This window comes from Mustela erminea, chromosome 19, assembly GCF_009829155.1.
Source record: "Mustela erminea isolate mMusErm1 chromosome 19, mMusErm1.Pri, whole genome shotgun sequence".
Lineage (NCBI taxonomy): Eukaryota > Metazoa > Chordata > Mammalia > Carnivora > Mustelidae > Mustela > Mustela erminea.
Window position 1 is genome coordinate 56,763,738 of NC_045632.1, and position 24,915 is coordinate 56,788,652.

The following is a 24,915-nucleotide window of genomic DNA, read 5'->3' on the forward strand; positions in this document are numbered from 1 at the left end:
GCTGTCCAGCAGAGAATGGGGGACAATGCTGTGTAACCCAGATGGGCAGTCGGCTCGGGGCTGCAGCCCAGCAGATGGCTGTTTGAGCAGCAGTAGCAGTGACACGGTTTCCAAGCCTGGTGACAGAGGTCGGGTTCTCGTAGACCGTCATCTTGAAATGCAGTGGCACCGTATGCTGCCTTTGAGGACTTTGGAGAAGGCAGGATCGTTTCTTTCGAGCTTTCAAGATAAGCATAGTGGGCTTTCCTACAGGTTGTTTGCGGGGGGTTCTCATTTTTAAAGAACTGGAGTTTCCGCTTCACATCAGCTGTTTAGTTTTGAGTTTGGTCCTTACCCAAGTCTGGAAACCTATTGGCCTAAGACGAAGATGTCATTCTAGAAGGGAGGGGAAAAGAGGGCGGAAGAGTTCGTGGTTCCTGCCCGTGGTCTCCCTAAGGCTTCAATAGACAGAGGTTGTCTCAATGACTTGCATGCCCTTCTGGCTCTGGCTACTTTGGGATTTTTAACGTTTTAGTTGTTAAGTGGTCACATTTTAGCATTTTAGAAAGACTGCAGGGTAGGACTTTCAGATCTTGATCTGAGCAGAACACCTGGGTGTGTGAATATGTTCTGAAATACAATCACTGAAAAGCGGGTCTCCCAGTGACTTAGTAGAAAGCCCAGAGGCCAGCCCTAGAGGTGTTCAGTTTTGGGTGGAGACCCAAATGCCAAAGTGAGTGGGGCTCCCGTCCCTCCCCTGCGCTCCAGGGTCCCGCTCTGTGAGCTTGGGAGAGCTAACCTGCGGTTCAACATAGCTGGCCCCTCAGGGGACCTTCCAGCGCTTTGCAGCAGTGTGGGAAGCGGAAGGCCTCCACCACCGCCCCGGGTAGACCTACCAGCTTCCCCTTTACCGTGCTCGTCCTCGGCCGTGGCTTAGCCCAGCACCCGCTGGAGGAGAAGCTCCAGGGCTCTGTCTCTCGGAGCTTCCCTGGAGTCTCGGGCAGTTCCAGCCTTGGCATCTTCAGAGGGGGAGGGGAGGAGGCCGTGTCCTGGCCTCCAGAGGAAACCTCTGGAGTGTAGGCCAGCTTCACTGGCCCTCGGAGATCCTGCCCTGCGCGTCTGCCAAGCCTGGCAGTTTTTAAAGTTTTTTGAAATGTTTTGATACTTTTTGATACCATTTGCTAATAACCGTTTTGTAGGTCGTTGCCGGGGTTTTCCACTTCCTGTTACCCCCTGCCCTGCCCCCAGCCCCTTGAGCTTGCACTAGACAGCAGGTGCCCTGGGGTCCGGGCCGGGGCCTCGCCCACCTCCAGTGGCTTTGTCTTGGATCTTCCTCTCCTCTGTGGCTGTGATCAGATACAACCCTTGAATTTTGTAAGGTCACGGGTCTCCCCTGCCAGGCCCTGCCCAGCCTATGACTGTGACCGTCTCAGGCCCCCAAGTGAGCAAGAGGGCACCGATTTGCCAAGAAGGCACTCTCGTTCCCCTAAGGTCCTCTTTGTTTCTCCCGAGGCTCCTACCTCAGCCGTGTGCACAGAGGTGAAACCATCCCTGATGACTGACCCACATGTCGCCTTTCTCATACGGGTCATTGCTCAGCCCTGGGCGTGCCTGGGTCCCTACCGGCTCCTGTCCACCCCTCTTAAAGACATTTTCAGCACCAACTCTGTAACAGCAAACCGCCCTGCTCCTGACGGAACGACTCCCCTCAGCTTGGAGGCGAATTCCGCTCTGTTTGAACAGGAATAGAATTTACGGCTTCTGGGGGTGTGCTGGCGTCTCAAGAAATTGTGTCTTTCCGTTGCCTCAGTTAAAAGAGGTGAAGCAGCGTACGAATGTGGCGGAACGCGGCAGAGGGCGTCCACCTTCACGTCCGCTCCTTGAGAAAGGAGCTCTGCTTCTCATAGGGACTTGATGCCGCCTTCTTACACTTGCTTGCGATGGAAGGCTGGCTCAGACCCTTCGGGGTTAACTGAAGTCAGTCATGACCACCACCCCCTCGCCGCCCCCTCCCTTTCGAAATTAGTAAGATATTTGACGATTAAGCGATATGTTGGGTATGTTCTGGCTACTAATGTTACCAAAATCTGTAATTGTGTGTATGTGTGTTTTAATCTGTTGCTTTTGTATTTGTAATTTTATGACACGCGAAGGTTTTCTGTGTCTTATCTCTTTTTAATTAATTTTCTGCACGTTGGTTTTTTTTTTTTCCTTTGTTTTTAATTCCGTACAGAATATTCAGTTCTCAAAACACATTAAAATGATTTGCCTGCTAGGGTATGGTTTATTTTATAATTACATTCCTAGTCTTGTGTGGTTATTGTAATGATCTTCAGGCCTGTTTTTTCTGTCCGGTCGAAAAAGAACCTTTGCATGTTAAGCCCAAATATAATTTGGAAATTAACCAGACTGCCTTTTAGTGCTGTGGGAAGCTGGGACATTTCGAGGCTGCTTTCATTGTGCTTCTAATTACTATATTTTGCCAGGAATTTCATTCAAATCCTTGATTGCAGGACGAGGTCCTGTGACCTGAAATGAAGCTGTTTGCTTAAATTTGTGTCAGTTGGGGTAATTCGATTAGAGAAGAAAAACAGAAACCAAGGGAAACCTAGCTTATGACAAGCAGTTTATTATCTTTATCGGAAAAATAGCGTAACATTTCTATAAGAACAGAGTTGGCTCCGCGTCTGCTGAGGCCCAAGAAGGAAATGTGGCCCCGCGCTCGCCCCAGGGGTTTCACAACCAACCCCACCACCCCCACCCCACCCCGCCCCAGCGGACAAACCCATTCAGAGTTGGGACACCTTTTCCCTGTACCTTTAGTAACTCAGCTTTGGGAGGACGGAGGTGGTCCCTGGCACGCCTGTTGCCCCTGGGCCTGGACCAGAATTTGCCTCTGAGCCAATGAGCTGCCCCACACAGGACCCTGGCCGCCAGATGCTAATTCGGTGGGATTCTAGAATCTCGGGTTGGAATTGGCGCTCTTCCCATTTTCCGGGTGAGCACTCCAAGGCTTGGGTCACATCACCGGAACCCTAAGTCGAATGACCTTCCGGACCCAGCTGCTCTGTGCCGGTCTTGTCTTGGGTTCTCTGGAAGCCAGAACTTCGGGCAAGGCTGGTGAGTTACATGGGGAGGTGGTCCGCAGAAGCTGGAGTGAGACAGGAAGGGGGAAAGGCTGTTGGGCACGAGCTTTCTCTACAGCTGAGAAGGAAACCGCTCGCGGGGCCGTGGCTGGGAACAGTAATAAGCATTTACTTGGAGGACAAATCTGAAGGGTGACTGGGCTCTGCAGGGCCACTCTGCCCTGGGCCTCACGTGTGAGCGGGGTCAGGTGGGGCTCTGAGGCTCACTGCCAATTGGGGTTCCTCCAGCCCCCCTCGCTCAGGCCGCCCTCCCCCTCCCGCCCCTTTGCTCTCTGGTTTCTCCACTTGGTGACCTTCCCCCACTTCTGCCCCATGGCAGCCAGAGGCTCCCAGAGCCCGCGGCCCCAGGGTGGTGAGCAACAGCCCGGAGCGTCAGGGAGCGACTCTGCAGCTCGTCGAGGCCACCCCGTCCGGGTTTGGGGGTGCGATGCGGAGGGGGACACCTGTTGCTGGAACAGAGACAGTGAGTGGCCGTAGCAGAGGTGTTCGTGCATGTCGACCCCAGGAAGGAGAGTGGGAGCCAGCTCCTCTGTGTCCGAGAGACCTCGGGCGCAGGCAGAAGCGCCGTGGCAGGGGGAGCCGGCACATGCCACAGCTGGAGCTGGGCTGTAACCCCGGTCGGTCAGCCCGGCCTCTTGCAACTCTTCCAGCTGCTGAGAATGACCACCATTCGGTCTCCGTGTGAGGTTTTGTGTCCCCAAATCCCCCAGGATGCACATTTGTGACGTCAGGGGCTCACCAGAGAGGTCCGTAGCTGTCCCCGGCCTCAGAGATGGCAGTGGGGGGGGGGGGCAGTCTGTATGGGGCTGGGCGGAAGGCAGAGTGGGGGCGCAGGCCCATCTCTTTGGAGCCCCACATAGACAAGGTCCTCACCACCCATCACCCAAGGCCGGGCCATCATCTCAGGGACCTGTTCTCATCCTTGAGATCACCATCTCCGAGCACCCGAACAGCTCAGCTTCAAGGCACGAGGCTGTTGCACTGTGCCTGCCAGACACCACTGCGGGGGACTGGGGACACAGCGGCCAGTGGAGAGACAAGGACCCACAAACACTGGTCAGGTAGGGACACACTGATCCGAATGCACTAAAACCCATTGAACTCGAGTCTTTAAAGGGGTCAGTCTTATGAGATGTGAATTCTATCTCAACAAAGCCGTTTATTTTTTTTCCTCTTATGATTTTATTTATTTGGCACAGAACACAAGCAGGGAACAGCAGCAGAAGGGGAGGGAGAAGCAGGCTTCTCACTGAGCAGGGAGCCCAGCACGGGGCTTGATCCCAGGACCTTGGGACCACCCCCTGAGCTGAAGGCAGATGCTTAACGGGCTGAGCCACCCACTGGCCCTAGATCTTTTCATTTTTAAAGCCGCACTTTGGGAGTGTGCCTGGCAGCTGAGGGAAACAAAGGCACCGAGAGGAGCTGGGACCGTCACAGAAGGCTTAGACAGAGGACGGAAGTGACCTGCCCTGTTTTCAAAGCAAAGTCTAGGCCTGTGGCGGAGAGCAGAGATGGGGCAGGGGGCCGGGGAGGAGGAGGGAGCCGGCTGTCCGCATGTGGGCTCTGCTGGCCGCAGCGTTCCCTGAGAGACCCCGCTTCCCGGGAGGGGCCATAGCTGCCCTGTCCCTCATGCCCGGAGATAAACAACAAATGACATAGACCTGGAGACATCTTCCTTGTAGCTCAGAGCTCCGTGGGTCAGAAGAGCGGCCGGGGCCCACCTAGGAGGTCTTACTGCATCCCAAGGTGGCTTAGTCAGGGTCTCTTGCGGGGGTGGGGCGAGGGGGGGGCGCGGCCTCACGTCACACCGCTCAGGAGGGGAGGCTGGCCCCTGCTGGCCTGTGCTGGCCCCGTGCACCGCGCACCTGACCTTTCCCACCTGGGGTCCTAGAGACGGCTGAGCTCTCAACCTGGCAGCTCAGGCCAACCCTGTTCCAAGACAGGAAGTGGAAAGTGCCTCTGTCCTTTTCTTAAAATTTAACTTACAGGGGCGCCTGGGAGGCCCAGTCATTAAGCGTCTGCCTTCAGCTCAGGTCATGATCCCTGCGTCCTGGGATCGAGCCCTGCATTGAGCTCCCTGCTCAGCAGGAAGCCTGCTTCTCCCTCTCCCACTCCCCCTGCTTGTGTTTCCTCTCTCGCTGTCTCTCTCTGTTAAATAAATAAATCTTCTAAAAATTTTTAAAAATAAAAATTAACATACAATAAAGTATCCTCTTTGTGTACAGTTCTGTGAATTTTATCAAAAGGCCAGGCAGTCGTGGACTGTAGAAACTAGAGCCCAGCACTGGATGAAGGGAGAAGCGAAACGGCTGTAAGCGTACAATGAAATATTACTCAGCCGTGAACAGGAATGGCGCTGCGATCCAGGCTACAATGCAAAGGGCCAAAATGGACAAATTTAGAGAGCCAGGAGGTAGATTAGGGGTTGCTCAAGGCTGGCGTAGGGATGACAGGGATAGGAAGCAGTAGCTGATGGGTACCTGCTTCCTCCTCACCCATGAAAATATCCTAAAATCAGTGGTGGTTCTGGGTGCACATATCTGCACCCATGAAAAAGAATCCTTAAACTACGCTTCAATGGGGCCAACTCTGTCGATGGGAATTCTGTCTCGATAGAGCTAGTTCCCTAGGATTAAGCAATAATTCAGTCCATTCCCCGAGTTCTGAGCTTTGTGTCCCAAATAGCTCCAGGTTGAGAGCCAGGAGACAAAGCTCCCTGCTTGGGTTCTAAAACGGGACAAAATGATGAGAATAGAGGCCGCATTCAATTTGGACCTGTGGGGGGTGGGGTGGGAGCTCAGGGCATCCTCCAAGAGCACCTTAGAGCAGGGGTCCTCAAACCATGGTCTCCTTGACCAGCGCCATCGCCGTCACAGGGAACACCCCAGAACACTCAGCGCCTCCTGGTGGGTGTAACTCGGGCTCGATTGTGGACCACTGCCCTCTGGAGGTGCCGTCTCCGGTCTCCAGCCGCACGTCCTCCCGGGCTGTGGGTCTTTGCCAAACCAATGTCACTGGCCAAAACCTGAACCACAGGGCTTCTCTCTGGCCAAACACAACCCAGTCTAGGGGTAGCTGCAGCTTCCAGCTTCAAAGACTGGAAAAGGTCTTGGAGCAAACTTCGGCCGGGCCACGCACCTGCTGCATCGCAGAGAAAGTGAACCACGCCTGTGGGCTGCCTGCTGACGTGGGCAGGAAGCTGCCTTGCGGCCCAGCCCTTTGACTGAGGTCCAGCCTCCTCCGGCTCCACAGGTCACTTGACCAGGCACGCCACAGGAGTGACTCATCCTCCCCGGGGGCGCGGCCCCACTCCTTCAATCATCGCAAGGCGCTAAAAATACAGGCAGCTCCAAACTTCTAAGCTCTAGGCCTTTTTTTTTCTGTTCCAGGCTGAGGTTCAAGAGACCCGGATCCCCATCCAGTGTTCCTAACGTGGGAGCCTGGAGGAAGGCTTCGCTCAGTGCCTCCTGTTTATGGAACGACACTAGATCTCCCTGTGATGTCCACAGAGCACGGGCTGTGAGTCATCAGGAAGGCAGTTTTTGGCTATGGCTCAGTCCATACCCCTGGACAAGGTACCTCATCTCAGATCATCCGGGGCCATGAGAGGAGACGGCTGGAGGCGACTCGTGTCCCTTGGTGTGACCGGCAGAGCCCTGGTCCCCTAAGCAGCTCCTTCAGGGGCTCTGTTGGCACAATTCAATTTTGCTGACCCTCCTTGAGAAGATCGGATCTATGTAGGTGACCAAAGTCATGCACTGGTTTTGAAAGTTTAGGGACGCCTGGGTGGCTCAGTTGGTTAAGCAGCTGCCTTCGGCTCAGGTCATGATCCCAGCGTCCTGGGATCGAGTCCCACATCGGGCTCCTTGCTCGGCGGGGAGCCTGCTTCTCCCTCTGCCTCTGCCTGCCATTCTGTTGTCTGCCTGTGCTCGCTCTCTCCCCACCTCTCTCTCTGATAAATAAATAAAATCTTTAAAAAAAAAAAAAGAAAGTTTAAAAAAATGAAATAAATAGTTCTGGTCGGGAAAGGTTTGGGAAATCCTGGGGACAAAATCCACCTCTTAGAGACTCACACCAGGGTATACATTTGTATATCACAGCCTCCAAAAGGCCCATCAGATACCCACCTAACTTTGCTTAACCCAGTCTTTTCCAAAACTTGTCTGCCCCTGGCCCCCTCCCCCTTTGTGCTCTGCTAGTAACAGCAGACACTGTGTCAGCACATTACCCTTTGGGAAATGGAAAGCTGAAAGATTTCTGTGTCCCATCAACCCTGACCGTCAAAGAGCGAGGGCTGGTTTCGTCCCTCACATGGAAAGATGTCACAATAATATCAAAGGAGATATTTGTAGAAGACTTTGTAAGATCTGTTCCCCCAGGGAGAGGCAGCGGTTTGATGTGGTTACTCTGTTTCAAGATCTGGCTTTCAATTTTGGAGGTCTAGAATCTTGATTTAGTTAATGCATCTGTGCTGGTTAATTTTTATGTGTAAACTTGGCTGAGCTGCAGTGTCAAACATTATTCTGGGTGTTTCTCTGCAAGTGTTTTTTGGTGAGATTAATAACAATAAAATTGGCGGACAGTGAAGTGAAGTAGGTTGCCCTCTATCGTTGTGATGGGCCTCATCCAATCAGGTGAAGGCTTTACTAGAACAAAGGTGAAACTCTTTAGAGCATGAGGGAATTCTCCAGGAGACTGCTTTCAGGCTAGAACTACAACATGAGCCCCTCCTGAGGGTCCCCAGCCTGCCAGGCCATCCTGCAGATTCTGGACTTCCACCTCCATTATCACATGAACTGATTCCTTAAAATAAATGTCTTATCTCCGGGCGTGGAAGAGAAGAAAAAGAAAAAAAAGAAATTTCCATCTCTGTATATGCACACCCTACTGGCTCTTTTTCTCCAGAAAACCCTGACTAATACAACATGCTAAATTGAGATAGAGACCACCTTAAGCATGGAGATGCTTATTAATATTCATAAGAATGAAGGATTAATGCAATTTAAATACAGGAAATGTGCACAGGATAGAATATTGTACAATCACTTAAAATAATGTTTATGAGGGGTTTTTTTCCCCCTTTTTAATAAGATGGAAAAATAGTTACATGGAAACAGCCAGGATACAAAATCAGATAACCAATAATAAGAATGTTAACACTTATTTCCCGAGCGGGAGCTAAGTGCCAGGCATTGTCTTGGATGTTTTCTATGCCTCATTGAACTCAGCAAAATTCTCACTGTTATTTTTGTTTTCTTTTTTTAAAGATTTTATTTATTTATTTGACAGGAAAAGAGAGACCGAGAGAGGGAACATAAACACAGAGAGTGGGAGAGGGAGAAGCAGGCTCCCCGCAGAGCAGGAAGCCCGATGTGGGGCTCGACCCCAGGATCATGACCTCAGCTGAAGGCAGACGCCTCACGACTGAGCTGCCCAGGTGCCCTGTAAATCCTCACTGTTCTGTTAAAAAATATATATTTTTAAAAAGATCTGAAGCTTGTATGCCAAAAACCAACAGCATTTGTTTTTGAAGAGAAATGAGATTTTTCTTCTTTTTTATTTGGTTTTACCCTGTTTAACACTTGAGCTTGAATTGCCTTTATGGTTGGAAAGAATCAGAATGAGGGCGCCGGAGGGGCTCAGTCGTTAAGCATCTGCCTTTGGCTCAGGTCTTAATCCCAGGGTCCTGGGATCGAGTCCCACATTGGGCTTCCGGCTCCCCAAGGAGCCTGCTTCTCCCTCTGCCTCTGTCTGCTGTTCTCTCTACTTGTGCACGCGCTCTCTCTCTCTGTCTAATAAATAAATTAAATCTTTAAAAAAAAGGGAAAAAACCCTGGATTTTTAAAAGTGGAATGGAACCTCAGTCTCCTGCCTCTGATTCTTCTTCCTATTAATCTAAGGTCACAGCATCAGCAATGGCAGGTGGTAGCCCGCCCCTCTGCCTCTCCTGGGAGACCACCATCCCCAGAATCTACCCATGAAGTTCAAGTCAAAATTATTGTTTAACTAACACATCAGTAGTGCTTACAGGAGCTGTATTATCTTATATGCAAGTCACTTTTATTTAATCCTAGAGCAAGCACAGCATAGTAATTACCTACTAAATGGTAATGATGTTTTTATTATTTTTTAAACTTTCATTTAAAAAAAAAAAAACCCATCTTAAATTGGAAAGAAACAATCCATGTCACAAGCCAGTTAGTCAAAAAGTGTTTGTTTGGCATTCGCAGAACGATCATCTTAACACCCACCTCTGACAAGACACTTAACACTTAACAGACACCTCGCAGAGCAGTTTGCATCAATGTCTGAATATGTATTCCTTGCCACTGTGCTGGAGTTTCATCTTGTTATCACAAGAGTGCAGGTGAAGAAGCAGGGCCCGAGTCAGATGAAACTGCTTCTTGGGCTGGGGCAGAGCTAGAGTTTAAGCCTAGGAGCATCGAACTCAGAAGAGACACACTCTCGGCCACCAAGGTGTTGCCACCAGAGGGATGTTCTTAACTTCCACTACAGTGTTCACGGGAATGAAGGGTACAACAAGCCGTACACACTGTGCCTCGAGAGGAACACTCATTCCCTTGGCTTATGTTTCTCTCTCCCATCATTTTGAAAGCAACCAGAGAGGTTCTACATGCAGTTGAACACCTCTTCCCCTGGACTGCCCCGTCTTCCCAGTCCAACAGATCAAAAATATGCCATTAGGGTAACATGGCCTGTCTCTCACTTCACACATCAGTTTTGGATTCCATCACCTCAGGATCTTGCAATTCTGTCCCCTGTTACCCTGCTTCTCTCCAGCACCTTATTCAGGCCTAATTGGGAAGCCTATGAATTTTCTCTAGCTTCAGGTATGGCTGTATCCAGGAGTTCACAAAGTGTCTCCAGCCTGGGATTTGGTTACAGGCTCTTAACTAGCTATAAGTCCTCCCATCTTTTTGTGTTCCTCTAGCCTCACCACCTTCCCACCCTGCACCCCCCGCCCCCGTTTACAGGCTGATGCCTGAAATATTTTCCTGAAATGAAAATCTGATCACCATCCCTATGCCAAAAGCCATCCATGCAGGATAACATGCACAATCTGCCATCTGCCTAGCTCCCCATTCTTACCTCCCATTGTTTTTTCCCATATGCCATTTAAAGAAAAATTATTCTAGGGGTGCATGGGTGGTGCAGTTGGTTAAGGATAGGATTCCTGGTTTCAGCTCAGGTCATGATCTCAGGGTCCGGGGACCAAGCCCTACCTCGGGCCCACGCTGAGTGCAGAGTCTGCTTGAGATGATCTCTCCCTCTCCCTCTGCCCCTTTCATTGCTTATGTTCTCTCTCTCTCTCTAAAATAAATAAATCTTGAAAAAAAAAAGGGAAAAATTATTCTGAACTTGGAACACTGAATGACCTTCTGATGTCACATCCCACTACTCACACAACGTCCTCATGTCTGCTCAGAGCTCACCTGACTCTCTGAGGCATAAGGACCCTGGAGAGCCTGCCTTTGGACTTTTTGATTCAGGGACCTGAATCCGGAGGGAGCTCAAGTATTGACATTTCTGACAATGACCCGTTGCTGGTGCTTATAGTTCAGGGACCGCACTTTGAGAACCACAGCCCTAGGCCAAGGGTTAGGGAACTTTCCTGGAGAAGACCTGATAGTAATGATTTTGCACTTGGTGGGCCGGACAGTCTCTGCCGCAGGTCCTCAGTTCTGCTGTTCCCAGAGGAAATCAGCCGCAGACAGCATGTAAACACATGGGCATGACCATATTCTAATAAAACTTTATTTACATAAAGTGGTGGTTATTCGGCCCCTGTAGGCTGTGGAAGTTTACTGCTCTGGGGAAAGGTCTTCGTGTTTGACTTACTACTTACTATTAGGGCCTAGACTCTTCGGGTGAGATGTTAACTAGTAGAGAACTAGTAAATTACTGATGATTTTTGTCCCGTAGAGACGAGAATGAGTTACCTCTGGAAGAAAATGTAGCCTGAAATGTGAGTATCTTATTGCCTCATGGGGCGTTAACTGTTCCAGGTCGGCCTCAACAATTCTCTCTTTCATTAACCTTATCAACTTCAGTCTCGTGTGTCCTCCCCTGAACCCCCTTCCCATTCTGCTGCTTCCCTCGCTCCTGAACTAAGTGAGACCCTGACATGGCTCGCCATGTATTTCCACGAGGTCGCAGCTTTAACCTGCCGAAAATGATGCTTGCACAACAGTGATAACAACATATTCATGGCCAATTTGGTGGCCAGAGACAGGGTCCTCGTCCAAAGTAGCAGAAGTTTAAAGGTGGGGTGTGGGAGGGTCTCAGTTGAGTTTCAGGCTGGGGGTCCCCGGGGGTAGAAGGAACATCGTCAAGCTTCTCTCTGCCTCTGTCCTTGTCTCCTGCGCTCTGTCTCTCCCCCGTGGTCCCTCCTTTCCCGCTCTCCTTCCCTCTCTGTCTGTCTGTCTGTCTGTCTCTCCCCCTCTTTCACCTCTGCTGACATCTGCTTGGCTTCATCAGAAGCAGACACCTCACACGAGCACACTAGAAGCCTTGGCACTGAGCGTGTGGCCCCGTGATGGTGCTCATTCCTCTTGGTGGCTCTGGTATATCCCGGGAGGGCGTTGATTGACCAGTTGGACCAGGGACCTCCACGCACCAAGCACTGAGCCCACCTGATGAGAAACAACCTCTGCTTAGCTGGGAAAGCCACCTGCTGGAAGGAGCCAGATTATTCCAGAAAGGGACTAGGGTGCAGGACAGACCAGTACTTCTCTTTGGCCGCTACACACTATTACTCGCTTTACTACCGTTTCTACTACAATGACAAGGACGCCTCCCCGGCACTACTACTCTCTTGTGTTGAGTGAGTTCATGCAAAGGACCCAGCACTATACCAGATACTTGGCCCGAACAGCTCTACACAATCCCTCCTGGCATTAGCTCCATTTCACGGGTGAAGACACTGAGGTTTGGAAATGCAAAGTACTTCATCCAAGTTCACACGGTGAATCAGTGGCAGGACCTGAATCCAAAGCTTATGCGGTTTCCAGGAATGCTGGGCTGGGACGTACACCATGAATCAGCAGGAGTTTGCTAGCCTGGAGTGTTAGGGAGGGGCGTTTAATTTTTATTTATTATTATTTTTTTTAAATGACTTTTTTTTAGGATTTTTTTTTTTTTAATTTGACAGAGACAGATCACAAGTAGGCAGAGAGGCAGGCAGAGAGAGAGGGGGAAGCAGGCTCCCTGCTAAGCAGGCAGCCTGATGCGGGGCTTGAGCCCAGGACCCTGAGATCATGACCTGAGCTGAAGGCAGGTCATGAACCACCTAGGCGCCCCAGGAAGAGCGTTTTAGACAGAGGAAAGGGCACTGCTGAGCTAGGAGCTGTGAGAGCTCTTGTCGCCTCTAGTGGCCGGCCAGCCCATGCACACCAGGGCAAGGCCAGAGGGCTCCGGTGGGGGTTCTCTGTCCAGACTGCCTGTTAGCACAGTGTGGGGCATGGGGCAGGGGGAGGTTCAGAAAATACCTGTGCCCAGGCCCACATCTGGAGACTTTGACTTCGGCTGACTGGTCTAGGATTGGGTCTGGCATCCGTGTTTTTAAAATTTAAGTAAAAACAAAAGGCAAAAACTCAGGGGGTTATGTTTATTTACCATCATCAACATTGTCATTATTTTTATTATTTTTCTCTGGAGTTTTTAAAAAAGATTTTATTCATTTTATTTACAGGGAGAGAGAGCGCAGGCAAGGCCAAGTGCCTGTGAGTGGGGGAGGGGCAGAGGGTGAAGAAGAGAAGCAGACCCCCACCGAGCCCAGAGCCTGAGGCGGCGCTCCATCCCAGGACCCTGAGATCAGGACCTGAGCCAAAATCAGGAGTTGGGATCTTAACTCACTGAGGCACTGGGTGCATGCTTTGTTTCATTTAAGATTTAATTAATTAATTTGTTTGAGAGAGACAGTACAAGCATGAATGGGGCAGGGAGTCTCAAGCAGACTCCGTGTTGAGCTCAGAGACCTTCTGGGGGCTCGATCACACGACCCTGAGATCATGACCTGAGTAGATAACAAGAGTCTGTTGCTCGACTCACTGAGCCATGCAGACGCCCGGGAATATGTTCTGTGTGTGTTTAGAGACTGTTTGCTGCTATAGACTGAACATTCCTCTATACTCCCCCCACCAAACCCATGTGTCGAAATCCTACCCACCCAGTGTGATGGAGTTAGGAGGTGGGGCCTTTGGGAAGTGACTCACGAGGATGGAGCCTAGTGGGTGGGGTTAGTCCCTGATCAGGGAAACCCCGGGAGCTCGCTCCCTTCTCCATCTGCGAAGACAGAGTACAGGTGCCATCTGGGAACCAGGAAACAGAGCCTCCTCGGGCATGGAACCCATTAGTGTCTAAATCTTGGACTTCGCAGACCCCAGCCCTGTGAGAAATGTATTTTTACTCTTTATAAGCTATCCAGAATTACAAACTTACGTGATTCTGGTAGGGCAGCCCCAATAGACCACGGCATCTGATTATTTATGACTGTGTGACTGGTCACCAGAAATATAGCAGCTTAACACAACCACCACAACTTAGCTCCTACGATGTGATGGGCTCCACTGGGCCCTTCTTTTCTCTGTGCAGCAAGAGCTGGGGCTGTGGTCATCTGGGGTCTCAACTGGGTTGGGACATCCCAGGGGGCTCCCGCACGTGGCTGCCAGTAGATGTGGCGGTGGGCTGCGGGCCCAGCTGAGGGGGAGGGCAGGAACATCTCATTCTCCCTCATGTGACCTCTCCATGTCGCTCAGGCTTCTTACCCCACAGGGGCTGAGCTCCATGAAGAAATCCTCCAAGTACTTGAGAGAAAGCCTCAGCCTTGGAACACAGACAGTGTCGCTTGCACTACATTCTGCTGGTCAAAGCAAGTCCTGGGGCCAGCAGTTCCAGGACAGGGAAGCAGACTCCATGTCTCAAGGCAGAATGTCAGAGAATGGGCAGCTGCCTGTAATCTTCCACCCAGATGGCTCTGGGGGTGTCAATGCAGGAAGAAATCCCTAGGGTCACTTTGAGTGCGGTGGAGCTAAAGGCCAGTAGGCTTTAGAGCACATCTCAAGAGGAAAAAAGAAAAAAGTAAAAAACAGGCTTGGAACTAACAGATGAAGAGTCAAAATCTTGATGTTTGCTTGGAGGTAATGGTTGTCAGAGATAAAAGCGATCTTAGAAATTTGGGCACATCCTCCAAGTGTCCCTAAAGAATCCCCAGGTAAAGAAAGTGACTTGTCTAGTCTCTCCAGAGACCCCATTTGGGCTCATTAACCCAATTAATAAATTGTGTTAATTAAATCAATACATATTTATGGAAAGCTTAGGTGACAGGTGTTGTCCTGGGCTCTACTCTGCTTTCATGGAGCTGTTTTTCATTTTAGGGCCGAGACATACATTAAAGAAAATAGATTAAATATAGGTATGGGAGGGATATGTCCTCGGGAGAAGAAAGAAACAAGGAAGAGGATAAGCAGTTGGGGGGGCATTGGGGGGGGCATTGGGGGAGGCATTCCGCTTTATCAAGGGGAAGCAGAGAAGTCCTCATGAGAGTGAGGGAGTAGCCATGGGCATGTGGGGAGGACATTCCAGGTGGTTAGATGAGGAAGTGCTAAGGTCCTGGGGCAGGAGGAGGAGAAGATGGGGGGCAGGACCAGATTGTGGAGGGCCAGTGGAGGGTCCTGAGCAGAGGAGGGACAGGACCAATATACTTATTTTTGTAGGCTACAAGAGATTGGAAGAATGTGATGGTGGTGTCCCCCCGCCCCCCCCCCACACACACACACTCTGAGCTGTCTGTCTGGCAGACAAGAAAAACCCAAGTTAGCTGAAAGTCAATGAAAAACAAGCACTTCTTGGCTGGGTGGGAAAGAAAAGGGCAGGCTCATAAGGGGGACTGGACCGAGACAAATGAAAGGCATCAAATTGCAACGTTGCCCCTTGAATTCATTACTAATGCGAGTGCCCCGTGGTTACTGGCTCATTTTACGAGACTGGAGTCGCGTCGCATTCGTGTCTCAGCCGATCCCGGGATCCATCCTGTGCGGCGGGCAGGACCGTCCCCATTACCTGGGACCCGAGCTCTGGAAAATCAGGGGTCCGGCGCCAGTCTCCAGGGGGCTTGCCTTCAGTGTTGAAGATGCAAAGCAGACCGGCGGTTCTTCCCCGCCTTGTCCTCACTGTCCTCCCTTAGCAGGGTCTCAACCCTGACCGTGGTGGCATCCTGGTCTGGGGCTGTGTCACACCTGGGGGAGGGTGGGGACAGGGGCATAAGGATAATGTGTGAGTGAGGAGCTGTGTCGTATGGATCCTTAAAACACTTCAACTCTAAGAGTTCCGCCACCAAAAACAAGAGGGAGAGCAAGAGAACGAGAAGAAATGAAAAGGTGAGTGGGCGCGCTCAGGATGCCACGGCCAGTGCACAGGCTAGGAGCTGGCTGTCTGGGTCCCTGTGCTCCCAGGGCAGCCTGGCAGAGTGTGGCCTTAGCGTTTAGTACTGAACGGGTTTCACGAGAGGGGTCCTGTGGAGTGAGCCACAGTCAGGGGGTCAAGGGCACCTCCTGAGGTTCCTCTGGGCTTGGGATGACAAGTCCTCTGTGTCGGTTTTATGAAGGGACACAGAGACAGAGTCCCACAGCAGAAGACCACGTGACCCAGGGGCCAGCGATGGGCGCCACGTGGCCACAAGCCAAGGTGTGCCAACCCCAGAGAGTGGAGGGGAGCCTGGGGCAGATTCTCCCCGGAGCTTCCAGAAGGAGCCTACACCTGCTTCCCCACACCTTGATTCCAGACTTGTGGCTTCCGAGGCTGTGAGAGGACAAATTTCCCTTTGGTTAAGCCCCTGGTCTGTGATACCTTGTTGCAGCAGCCCTGGAACATTCACACTAGGTAAGTTCTTTCCTGAGAGATCTGGGACCCCCTGATGAGATACGTGGTTCAGGGGCTCCTCGATGGTCCCACACAAAGTCTCATTTTATTATTTTTTAAAGATTGTATTTATTTATTTGACAGAGAGATACACCGCGAGAGAGGGAGCACAAGCAGGGAGAGTGGGAGAGAGAGAAGCCAAGCTCCCCACTGAGCAGGGAGCCCAATGTGGGGCTCGATCCCAGGACCCTAGGATCATGGCCTGAGCCAAAGGCAGCCGCTTAACAACTGAGCCACCCAGGTGCAACCCCCCACCAACGGAAACTTTTGAAGACCGAGCTGTAGCCGCAGACGACTCCTACTCAGCCCTTCTTGTTCCCCTCTGCTCCGAGGGGACCACCCCACAGCCCAGTCTGCAGGCTCCCACCTTGGCCAGCCCCCTCCCGTTCCCCTCACCCCTACTGGGGTTTCCCTCCAGCACATCTTCCCGCCGGCTTCTCCGTGTACCTGAACAGACACCCCCACATCTCACCATCTACAGCTGCCGACAGCCATGTTTGCCCCATCTTCTTTCTTCTTTCTGTGCTTTCCTCAAATATTTTAAAGTATCATCCCTCACAGAGTTCATCCCTGTGTACTAGAGCGTCCACCTCCCCAAACCGGAAGGGCTATTTTCTAACAGAACCTCGATCCCACCAGCACACCTCACACATTTTCTAATAAGTAATTCCATGGTCTCCTCCACGCCTCACTTATACTCCTACGTTGTCTCAAAAATGCTTTTGTATGGTACTTGGCTTGACTCAATTTCCGAATAAGATCCCAATTCTGCATACGACACACCCATGTTTTTCATCTCAAGCTGCCCCACTTATTAGAGGTGCAAGTCTAGGCAGGTCGCTTGGATTCTTCTGGTTTCCCCAGCTCTAAAACAGGGAAGACAATAGCATCCACCTCGCTGGGTCTTGTGAGAATTAAATGAGGCCATTCATTCATTCACTCATTCAAAAAATATGTATTGAGTGCCTACCAAATGTTTAAAACTGTTGTAGATGCTGGGAAAATATGAGGGAATAGGATCTAGCCCTGGGCTTCCTGGAGCTTAGGGTCCTAGGGGAGGAGACAGAGGATCCACACATAAAGTAAAGATGCCACAGACTCACAGCTCTCAGTGAGTGCTTTGGAGACAAATAAAGCAGGATAACAGGTGGAGAGGTGGCCATTAGGAGCAGAGTGGCCAGAGACCTCCTTTCAGAGATGGTAGCCATCAGAGAGCTGAGTGAGGGGAAAGAAAATTCCAGGCAGATAAGCCAAGCACAGAGGCAGCCTGCCTGGGGTTTGGGAGCTGTCATTTTCAAACTTCTTTACATTCTTCAGAATTACTGCTGACTCTCAGAAAGACTTTATTTTTGTAAATTATGCTTATTGCTTCTTTCCATTTAGGAATGAAAACTGAGACATTTAAAGAATAAGTCAAGAAATGTATTAATCATAAATGCAGTGTATGTCAACATAAAAATAATATATTTTTAAAAGATTTTACTTATTTATTTGAGAGAGAGAGAGAGTATGAGTAGTGGGAGGGGCAGAAGGAGAGGCCGACTCTCATTTGAGCAGGGAGCCCAACGTGGGCTTGATCCCAGGACCTTGAGAACATGACCTGAGCTGAAGTCAGATGCTTAACTGACAGAGCCACCAAAGCCCACCCCATAACATTTTTTTTAATTAAAAAAAAAACAAACTACTTTCCAAAGTAAATAATTTTGGGTGAGAAGATGGCACTATGGTAGATTTTTTTTTTTTTTTAAGTAGACTCCACACGCCACATGGAGCCCAATGCAGGGTTTGAACTCACGACCCTGATATCCAGACCCGGGGCTGAGACCCAGAGTATTGCTTAATTGACTGAGCCACCCAGGGACCCCATATGGTGGACTTTTGCAAAGCTCTTTAATGTCTGGCTTAAAGGAAAACAACTGAGTTCCCGCATCTGCGGCTGAATTCAGTCGGTAGTGATATGTTGCTCTGATAGAGGTCTGTGAAGAAAATCCAGTCTCACACACAGAATGTGGTTAGGAAAGGAAGGGAGGGGTATTTCCTAAAAAGTGGATTCCTCGGGGGCCTGGGTGGCTCAGTGGGTTAAAGCCTCTGTCTTCGGCTCAGGTCATGATCCCAGGGTCCTGGGATTGAGTCCCACCTGGGGCTCTCTGCTCAGCGGGGAGCCTGCTTCTCAGTCTCTCTCTGCCTACTTGTGATATCTGTCTGTTAAATAAATAAATAAAATCATTAAAAAAAAAGTGTATTCCTCAAAAGGAGTGATGTTTTTATTGTTTAATCTATTTTATTTTATTATTTTATTATTAATTAATTTATTTATTTTAGGATTGATGTTTTTAGATAATTGTGGTATTTTTTTATCACTTCCCAAAGTGGACAGATTTCTTTTTTTTTTTTTTAAGATTTTATTTATTTATTTGACAGGCAGAGATCACAAGTAGGCAGAGAGGCAGACAGAGAGAGAGAGAGAGAGAGAGAGAGGAGGAAACAGGCTCCCCGCTGAGCAGAGACCCTGATGCGGGGCTCGATCCCAGGACCCTGGGATCATGGCCTGAGCCAAAGGCAGAGGCTTTAACCCACTGAGGTACCCAGGTGCCCCAGTGGACAGATTTCTTAGAGAAAAACTGCAAAGCGGAATGTGAAATCATATCAGTGAACTTTTTTTGTACTCTGTTAGATTAAAATCCATTGGTTTGTCTTGTACTTGAATGGATCTTTTACTCATGCATGATTTTATAATACCCCACATGGATCATTGGAAAATATTGATTCACTGAGTTATGCAGGTCTTCCAAATGCTGAAATGTTCCATTATTCATTATTTTAAAAAATCGCACTTGTTACTATCGCCACCAATCCCACCAGAAAAATCTTTAAGTACTGGGAAGCTGCCTGCCCAGCTCATAATGGTGGATATGTTTCCCAAAATTCCAATTTTTGTTTGAAAGCTTGAATAAATCCCATCAAATGCACTACATCCTTCCTGTGCAAACATCACTTTCTTTTGCAAGGAGTCTGGGGGTAATGATAGTTTCCAGTGTTTACTGGGCTCTCGCTGTTTGCTGGATATTTTATCAACCAAATGACCTATGTTATCTTGTTACTATATTCATTTTCACTAGATCTCTGCCAGGTATTGTTTCTTCCAGTTTTCAGATCCAGAGAGGTTATGTATTTGCCTAAGGCCATACAGCTAGTTGTAGTCCTCCACACTATCAGAATTCCAGAAAAGAACTTTCCAGGTAGGAAAGGCCTAATAGAAATAGTCTGTCCTCTGGGATCCAGGAATTAACTCATGCTTGTCAGACCATGTATCTCCATCGGTGTAATTATTTATTCATTTTTAAAAGATTTTATTTATTCATTGGAGAGAGAGAGCATGAATGGGGGTTAGGGGCAGAGGGAGAGTGACAAGCAGACTTCCCGCTGAGCAGGGAGCCTGATGCAGGACTCAATCCCAGGACCCCGAGATCATGACCTGAGCCGAAGGCAGATGCTTAATCCACTGAGTCACCCAGGTGCCCCTCTCTGCTGGTCAGAGATGGGGAAATGTGGGTCCCATCTCCACACATACTACTCAAGACTTAGCTCAAATATTACCTCTTTGCAGAACGCTTACGCCCTCCCTAGATAGAACAAAAAGTCCCTTCTGTTTGTTGAACAGTAGTCAGAAACTGCCAGGCCCCATGTTCCATTTGCTGAGCCATTACTTCATTTCCTCCTGCCAACATGTTTGCAGAGTAGGTGGTATTATTCCTTGTGTTAATTTCTTATTGTTGCTGTAACAAATGATCACAAATTTGCTGGTTTACAAATGATTATTTTATAATTTTGTAGGTCAGAAGACGTTCTAAAATCCAGGTGTGGGCAAGGCTAGGTTCCTTCCGGAACAACTGGGAGGAAATGTTTCCTTGTGTTTTCCAGCTTCTAGAGGCTGCCTGCATTCATCGGTTCCTGGCCCCTTCCTCCACCTTCAAAGCCAGCAGCACAAGAGCAATCTCACTCTCAGATCAATCTCTCTCTCCCCCAACTCTGCTTCTGTGGCCACATTTCCTTGTCTGATTGTTTGACTCTCTGGCCTCCCTCTTTCCCTTGTAAGGATCCCTGTGCTTACCTGGGACCACCCAGATAATTCAGATTGATCTCTTCATCTCAAGGTCTTTGATATAATTACATCTGCAAAATCCTTTTTGTCATGTGAGGTCACCTATTCATAGATTTGGGGGATTAGGACGTAGACATCTTTGGGATAGGAAAAGGGGCTGGTATTATTTTGCCAACCATATCTCTATTTACAAAGATTCACAGCAAGGTTATGTATCCTGCTGACGTTCACACAACCAGTGAGTGAGGAGTCAGGATTTTAATTCAGATCTGTGTGGACTCTGGGTTCCTCCAGTGCCCCTACAGTGGTTGCAAATACTAGGGCCTAGTCAGCATTATGGGGACCAGAGTAACTGCTAATATTTTCTTTTTACCATCTACCTCCTTGTGTTGAAACCATGCATTAATATCTCTGTGAGTGATTTGAAAATCAGAATTAGATCCTACTTAATTTTTATGTATTGTTCAAAAAATAAAAATCAGACATCCACCATCCTAAGCCATCACTGGGTTTTTATATCCCTTTGACTTTATCCACAGGCAGATAAAATTTTTCTGTTGTAACCATAGCATGGATACAATAGTATATGGCTCCCCCAGCTTTTCGTTATATACTTTCTCAAACCTACAGAAAAGGAAAAGTCGAGAGTACCCCTTTGACCCAATTGTTCACATCTACCTCATTTGCTTTTTCTCTATGTGGAGTTGCCTGTCTTTATACACTGTTTTCTGTTGAACCATTAAAAAAGAACTCACAGGCATTATGACATTCATCCCTAAATTCTTCCGAGGCATATTTGAACAATAAGAACATTCTTTCACACGTGCGCAACGATTAGTATACCATTACCATTACCAAGAGCAAGCCATACTCGAATTCCTGATTGTCAAAAGGTATCTCCTCGCTTAAAAAACACACCAGGATCCCGTCAAGATTGTATTTGGTTATATTTTTGGTTATACTTTAGAGCAGTCTCCCCCCCCCCCCGATATTTTTCACGGTGTCCCATTTTTGAAAACACCGGGCCCTCTGTCCTAACAGAAGGTAGCAAAGGCTCTTACTGTTCATCTCTGCAGCTCAGCACGGGGTCTGGCCCTAGCTGGCTGTGGACGCGTGGAGCAAGTGAGACCCAGGATAAGGGGTGTGAGTCATAATCTCAGAAGCTACTTTTTTGGGGGGAGGGGGAGCTGGCTCTTTTGGCCACTTTGTTCACACTCATCTAATATGATCCTCCGCGAAACCCTTTAAGAAATTGCATTCGTCTCATTCGCAGGCGAGGGAGACAAAGCTGAGGGAGGAGGGGGCCTGCCTGCAGTCCCAGGCTCAGAGAGGGGCCACACCCGACGGGACACTGCGCGGTCGCGCAGGGAGCCCCCTGCTTCTGGGGTCGGTGACCCCGAGGTCGATCGGACTGCGACCGTGCACGGGCGCGTGTGCCAGGCAGCGCTTCCCGGGCGCTCCCTGTCCGCCAGGCCCCAGAGCCGAGTTTGGTTGGAATCTCCTCCGCCGCCCGGCGATAGGCGTGGCACGCGGTGGGCGCGCGACGTGCAGGGAATGAGCCTGCACAAATGAATGAACGGGCGGAAGTGTCATCGCCGTCGGCAGGGGAACTGCTCCCGGACCTCTGGCGCTCCCTCGGGAGACCCCGGCCTAGGGAGACCCTGCGGCCCCCGGGCCCGGGCCGGCCTCAGGCTCCGGACGGTCCCGAGTCTCACCCAGGTCCCAGGCGGCTTCCCACTAGGTGAGGAGCCCGGGCCGGCTGGGCGCTTTGGCGTCATCACCTGCGTACCCTGTGCTTTCCCCCGGCCGCACCGCAGCCGCGCCCCGCGGCCCCCCAGTGCGCGGCCCAGCCGCCCGCGGCGCCGAGGGGCGCGGACCCAGACGCCACCGGGCCGGCTCCCGCCGCGCACGCCCACCTGTCGGCCGCGCATGCGCAGCACGCTCCCGGCGCGCCCGGCCTCCCCGCGCCCCGCGGCGCGCGGCCAGTGCGCAGGCGCGGCGGCCGATGCGAGTGTGTATGTGCGGGCGAGAAGATGGCGGCGGCGGGGGAAGCAGCGTGAGGAGTCGGACGAGCGCCGAGGCTCATTGAAACGGGTCGCCATGGCCCTCCGCAACCCGCAGGTAGCCGGCGGCCCGCGTCCTGGGCGGGAGCCGCCCCGAGCCGCGGCGGGCGGCGCCGGGGCGGGCGGGCGCACCCTGCCCGGAGCGAGCGTGTGGGAGTGGGGGAGGGCGCCGGGACACGCTGCCCCGGACTAGGCCCCGGCCTCCCGCCGCCGCCGCGCCCCGGCCGCCCGCCGCCGCCCCGCGCGGAGCCCTCAGGGTCCTGCCGCGGGGGAGCAGCTTGGAGGGGCGCCGGGCCGCCTGCGGAGGGCGCGGGGGGCGCGAAGGGGTTAACCCCCGAGTGGACCGCGGGGGAGCCGGGGGTGCGGAGGGGGCCCTGGGCGCCCCAGAGAGGCAGCCGGGGGGCTTCGGGAGGCCCCGCAGCGTCAGGGCCCCTCCAGGCCCTTGGCTCGCCCCTCCGCGCGGAGTGGGACCCCAAGGTGTGGGGGTGCCCCGCTGCCCCCATGCCCCCAAAGGTCGCTTCCTCAGCGTGATGGACCGCGGGGGGCTTGCTGCTCTTCTGGTTCGTGGGCTCGAGTCCCTGAGGAGCAGCCTTGGGTTACTGTTGCAGAGAGAACTGGAAATTGAGTCGCCAGGACCGTACTTTGACTTGCATCAGAGTGACATCTTCTGCACGAATCGTCTCCGCCGGGCTAACGCTAGCGCGCCGGGGCTCAGCTGTCTCTAAAGTTTAGGGGCCGCGTACAATAACGCCGTTGCGGGAGGAAGGGGAGCGCGCACCCTTCTCTTCCAGGGAGATGTACGTGTAGAGTCGAGCCCCCCCCATTATAGTTACTCATGGGGTATTATTACCTTTCAAGTTTGTTTTACACCCCTGCTTTTTGACGTCTAATTTCTAGAAATTACTGCACTTTATACCATCGCAGGGTGCTTTCGAGTGAAATACTGGAAGGTGAAACAAAGTAGCTGCTGGGAAAACTGGTGGCCGGTAAATACGAACCCTCTCTAGGCTGTTGGTTTTTCTCGCTCTCTGGGAAGCGAAGTCGATTTTCATAGCTATTGTAATTAATGCGTGTCGTGAAATTTAAAACGCGAGAAATTTAAAGCCCTTTTTTTTTTTTTAAATGAGATCTTACAGGAATCTGGAATTCTATCATATTTTTGGTACTGTAGTTTGCGGTAGAGGTTTCCTCCTTTAACTTTCTGTTCACTTGTACATCTGCTTTTGTGAATGTTTAGGATAGTTCTTTGAACACAAAAAAGAGGTTTAATGTTTGAATAATTTTTACACAGGTATAATTGAAATGTTTTCTTAAGAGGTTTGGTATTTGCCGCATTCAGGACTTAAATATTAATGTGAATAGCTCATTAAAATTAGTAAAAACACAGTACAAGATTGATTGTGGACTGATGTGTAATGTAATACACACAGTGATTTTCGGAAACGAAGAAAGCATGATTAGGGATAATTCAGTCCATTATTTATTTTTTTCAAGATTTTATTTTTGTAAGTAGCCTCTACAGCCACTGTGGGGCTCGAACTCACAACCCTGAGGATCAAGAGTTGCACCCTCCACCGACTGAGCCAGCCAGGTGCCCCTAGTTCAGTCCATTACAATGCAGATTGGTTGAAATGGTAATTAACAGCAACAATATGTAGACTTAATTGTAATTTCGTTTGCATTCATTGTCCTAGTATTTACGTTTTATACTACACTATTGCCTATACACATCTTTAGAAAATTGCAGTGGACGAAGTTAGCTCAACATAAATGTTAGCAACTTTCTGAGTTTATTCTTTTGTTGGGTGTATTTTTAAGAGTGATTTTAAGCTGTAGCATAGAGAAGGCGGCAAAGTAATCCTTTGTTTGATTTCTCTTAATTTTCTTTTTAAAAGAATAGTAATAAAAACAAGTAATGAAATCATGTGGCAGGTTTTCATGATTGTATCCTGCGTGAGTCAGGCTGAGTATTTTAAGAAATTTGTTTTCGTTCAGTTTCCTTCCGTCCTGGGGATCCTGCAGAGTCAGTGGTGGTCATTCATTCAGCGGTGATAACTTACCATGTGCTAATAAGCACGGTGTTGGGGTAGTACTTGTTTACGATTGGGAATGACAATCACAGGTTAATAGTAAGGGTTTTATATTAAAATTGAATTGTTACAGGTACAGTTTGGAAAATTTATATAGATCATATCCTATTTCCATATTACTGATTGAACCTTGTTCCCTGGATTGAAGTGAACCAGTGCAGAACTTGGGAACATTTCTAATGCCAGTAGCTTTCAACATTTTAACAAACACAAAGGATGAACTTTTCCGTTGAAGTGTGAGTACATCTTTCATTTATGAATATTTGTTGTCTGATGAAATGATTTGGGATAATTAGTTTGAAATGAGCAGTTCTTCCTTAAACCAGAAGAGATTTTTGTGGTCATTGAACTTGTAGTGAAATTCCCTCAACAGCGCCTCCTACCCGGTGTTTGAATATCACACCGGCTTCCGTCCTGGTCCTCTGAAGCGGGCTCTCTCCAGTCTTTTCATTTCCGCACAGTAGTGGGGCCCCCACTTTTTATACTATGGAATTTCTTGGATCCAATTTACAGCATATGGCAGAGTGTTACTCTGTCGTTGAGTATCTGTTTATAACTGACAGCTCTATTAGTAATTCTCAAAAGATACATTTTTA

General features: G+C 50.0%; 1 protein-coding gene across 1 annotated transcript in view; it reads left to right on the plus strand.

The window, feature by feature from the left end:
* Positions 1 to 21,738: 21,738 nt before the first annotated feature.
* The window catches only part of USP10 (ubiquitin specific peptidase 10), a 71,517-nt gene continuing 68,340 nt past the window's right edge, over positions 21,739 to 24,915 (plus strand). Inside the window, exon 1 of the mRNA XM_032323450.1 lies at positions 21,739 to 22,287. Within this exon, the coding sequence (XP_032179341.1) occupies positions 21,739 to 22,287 (549 nt within the window). The remainder of the gene's footprint in view (positions 22,288 to 24,915) is intronic.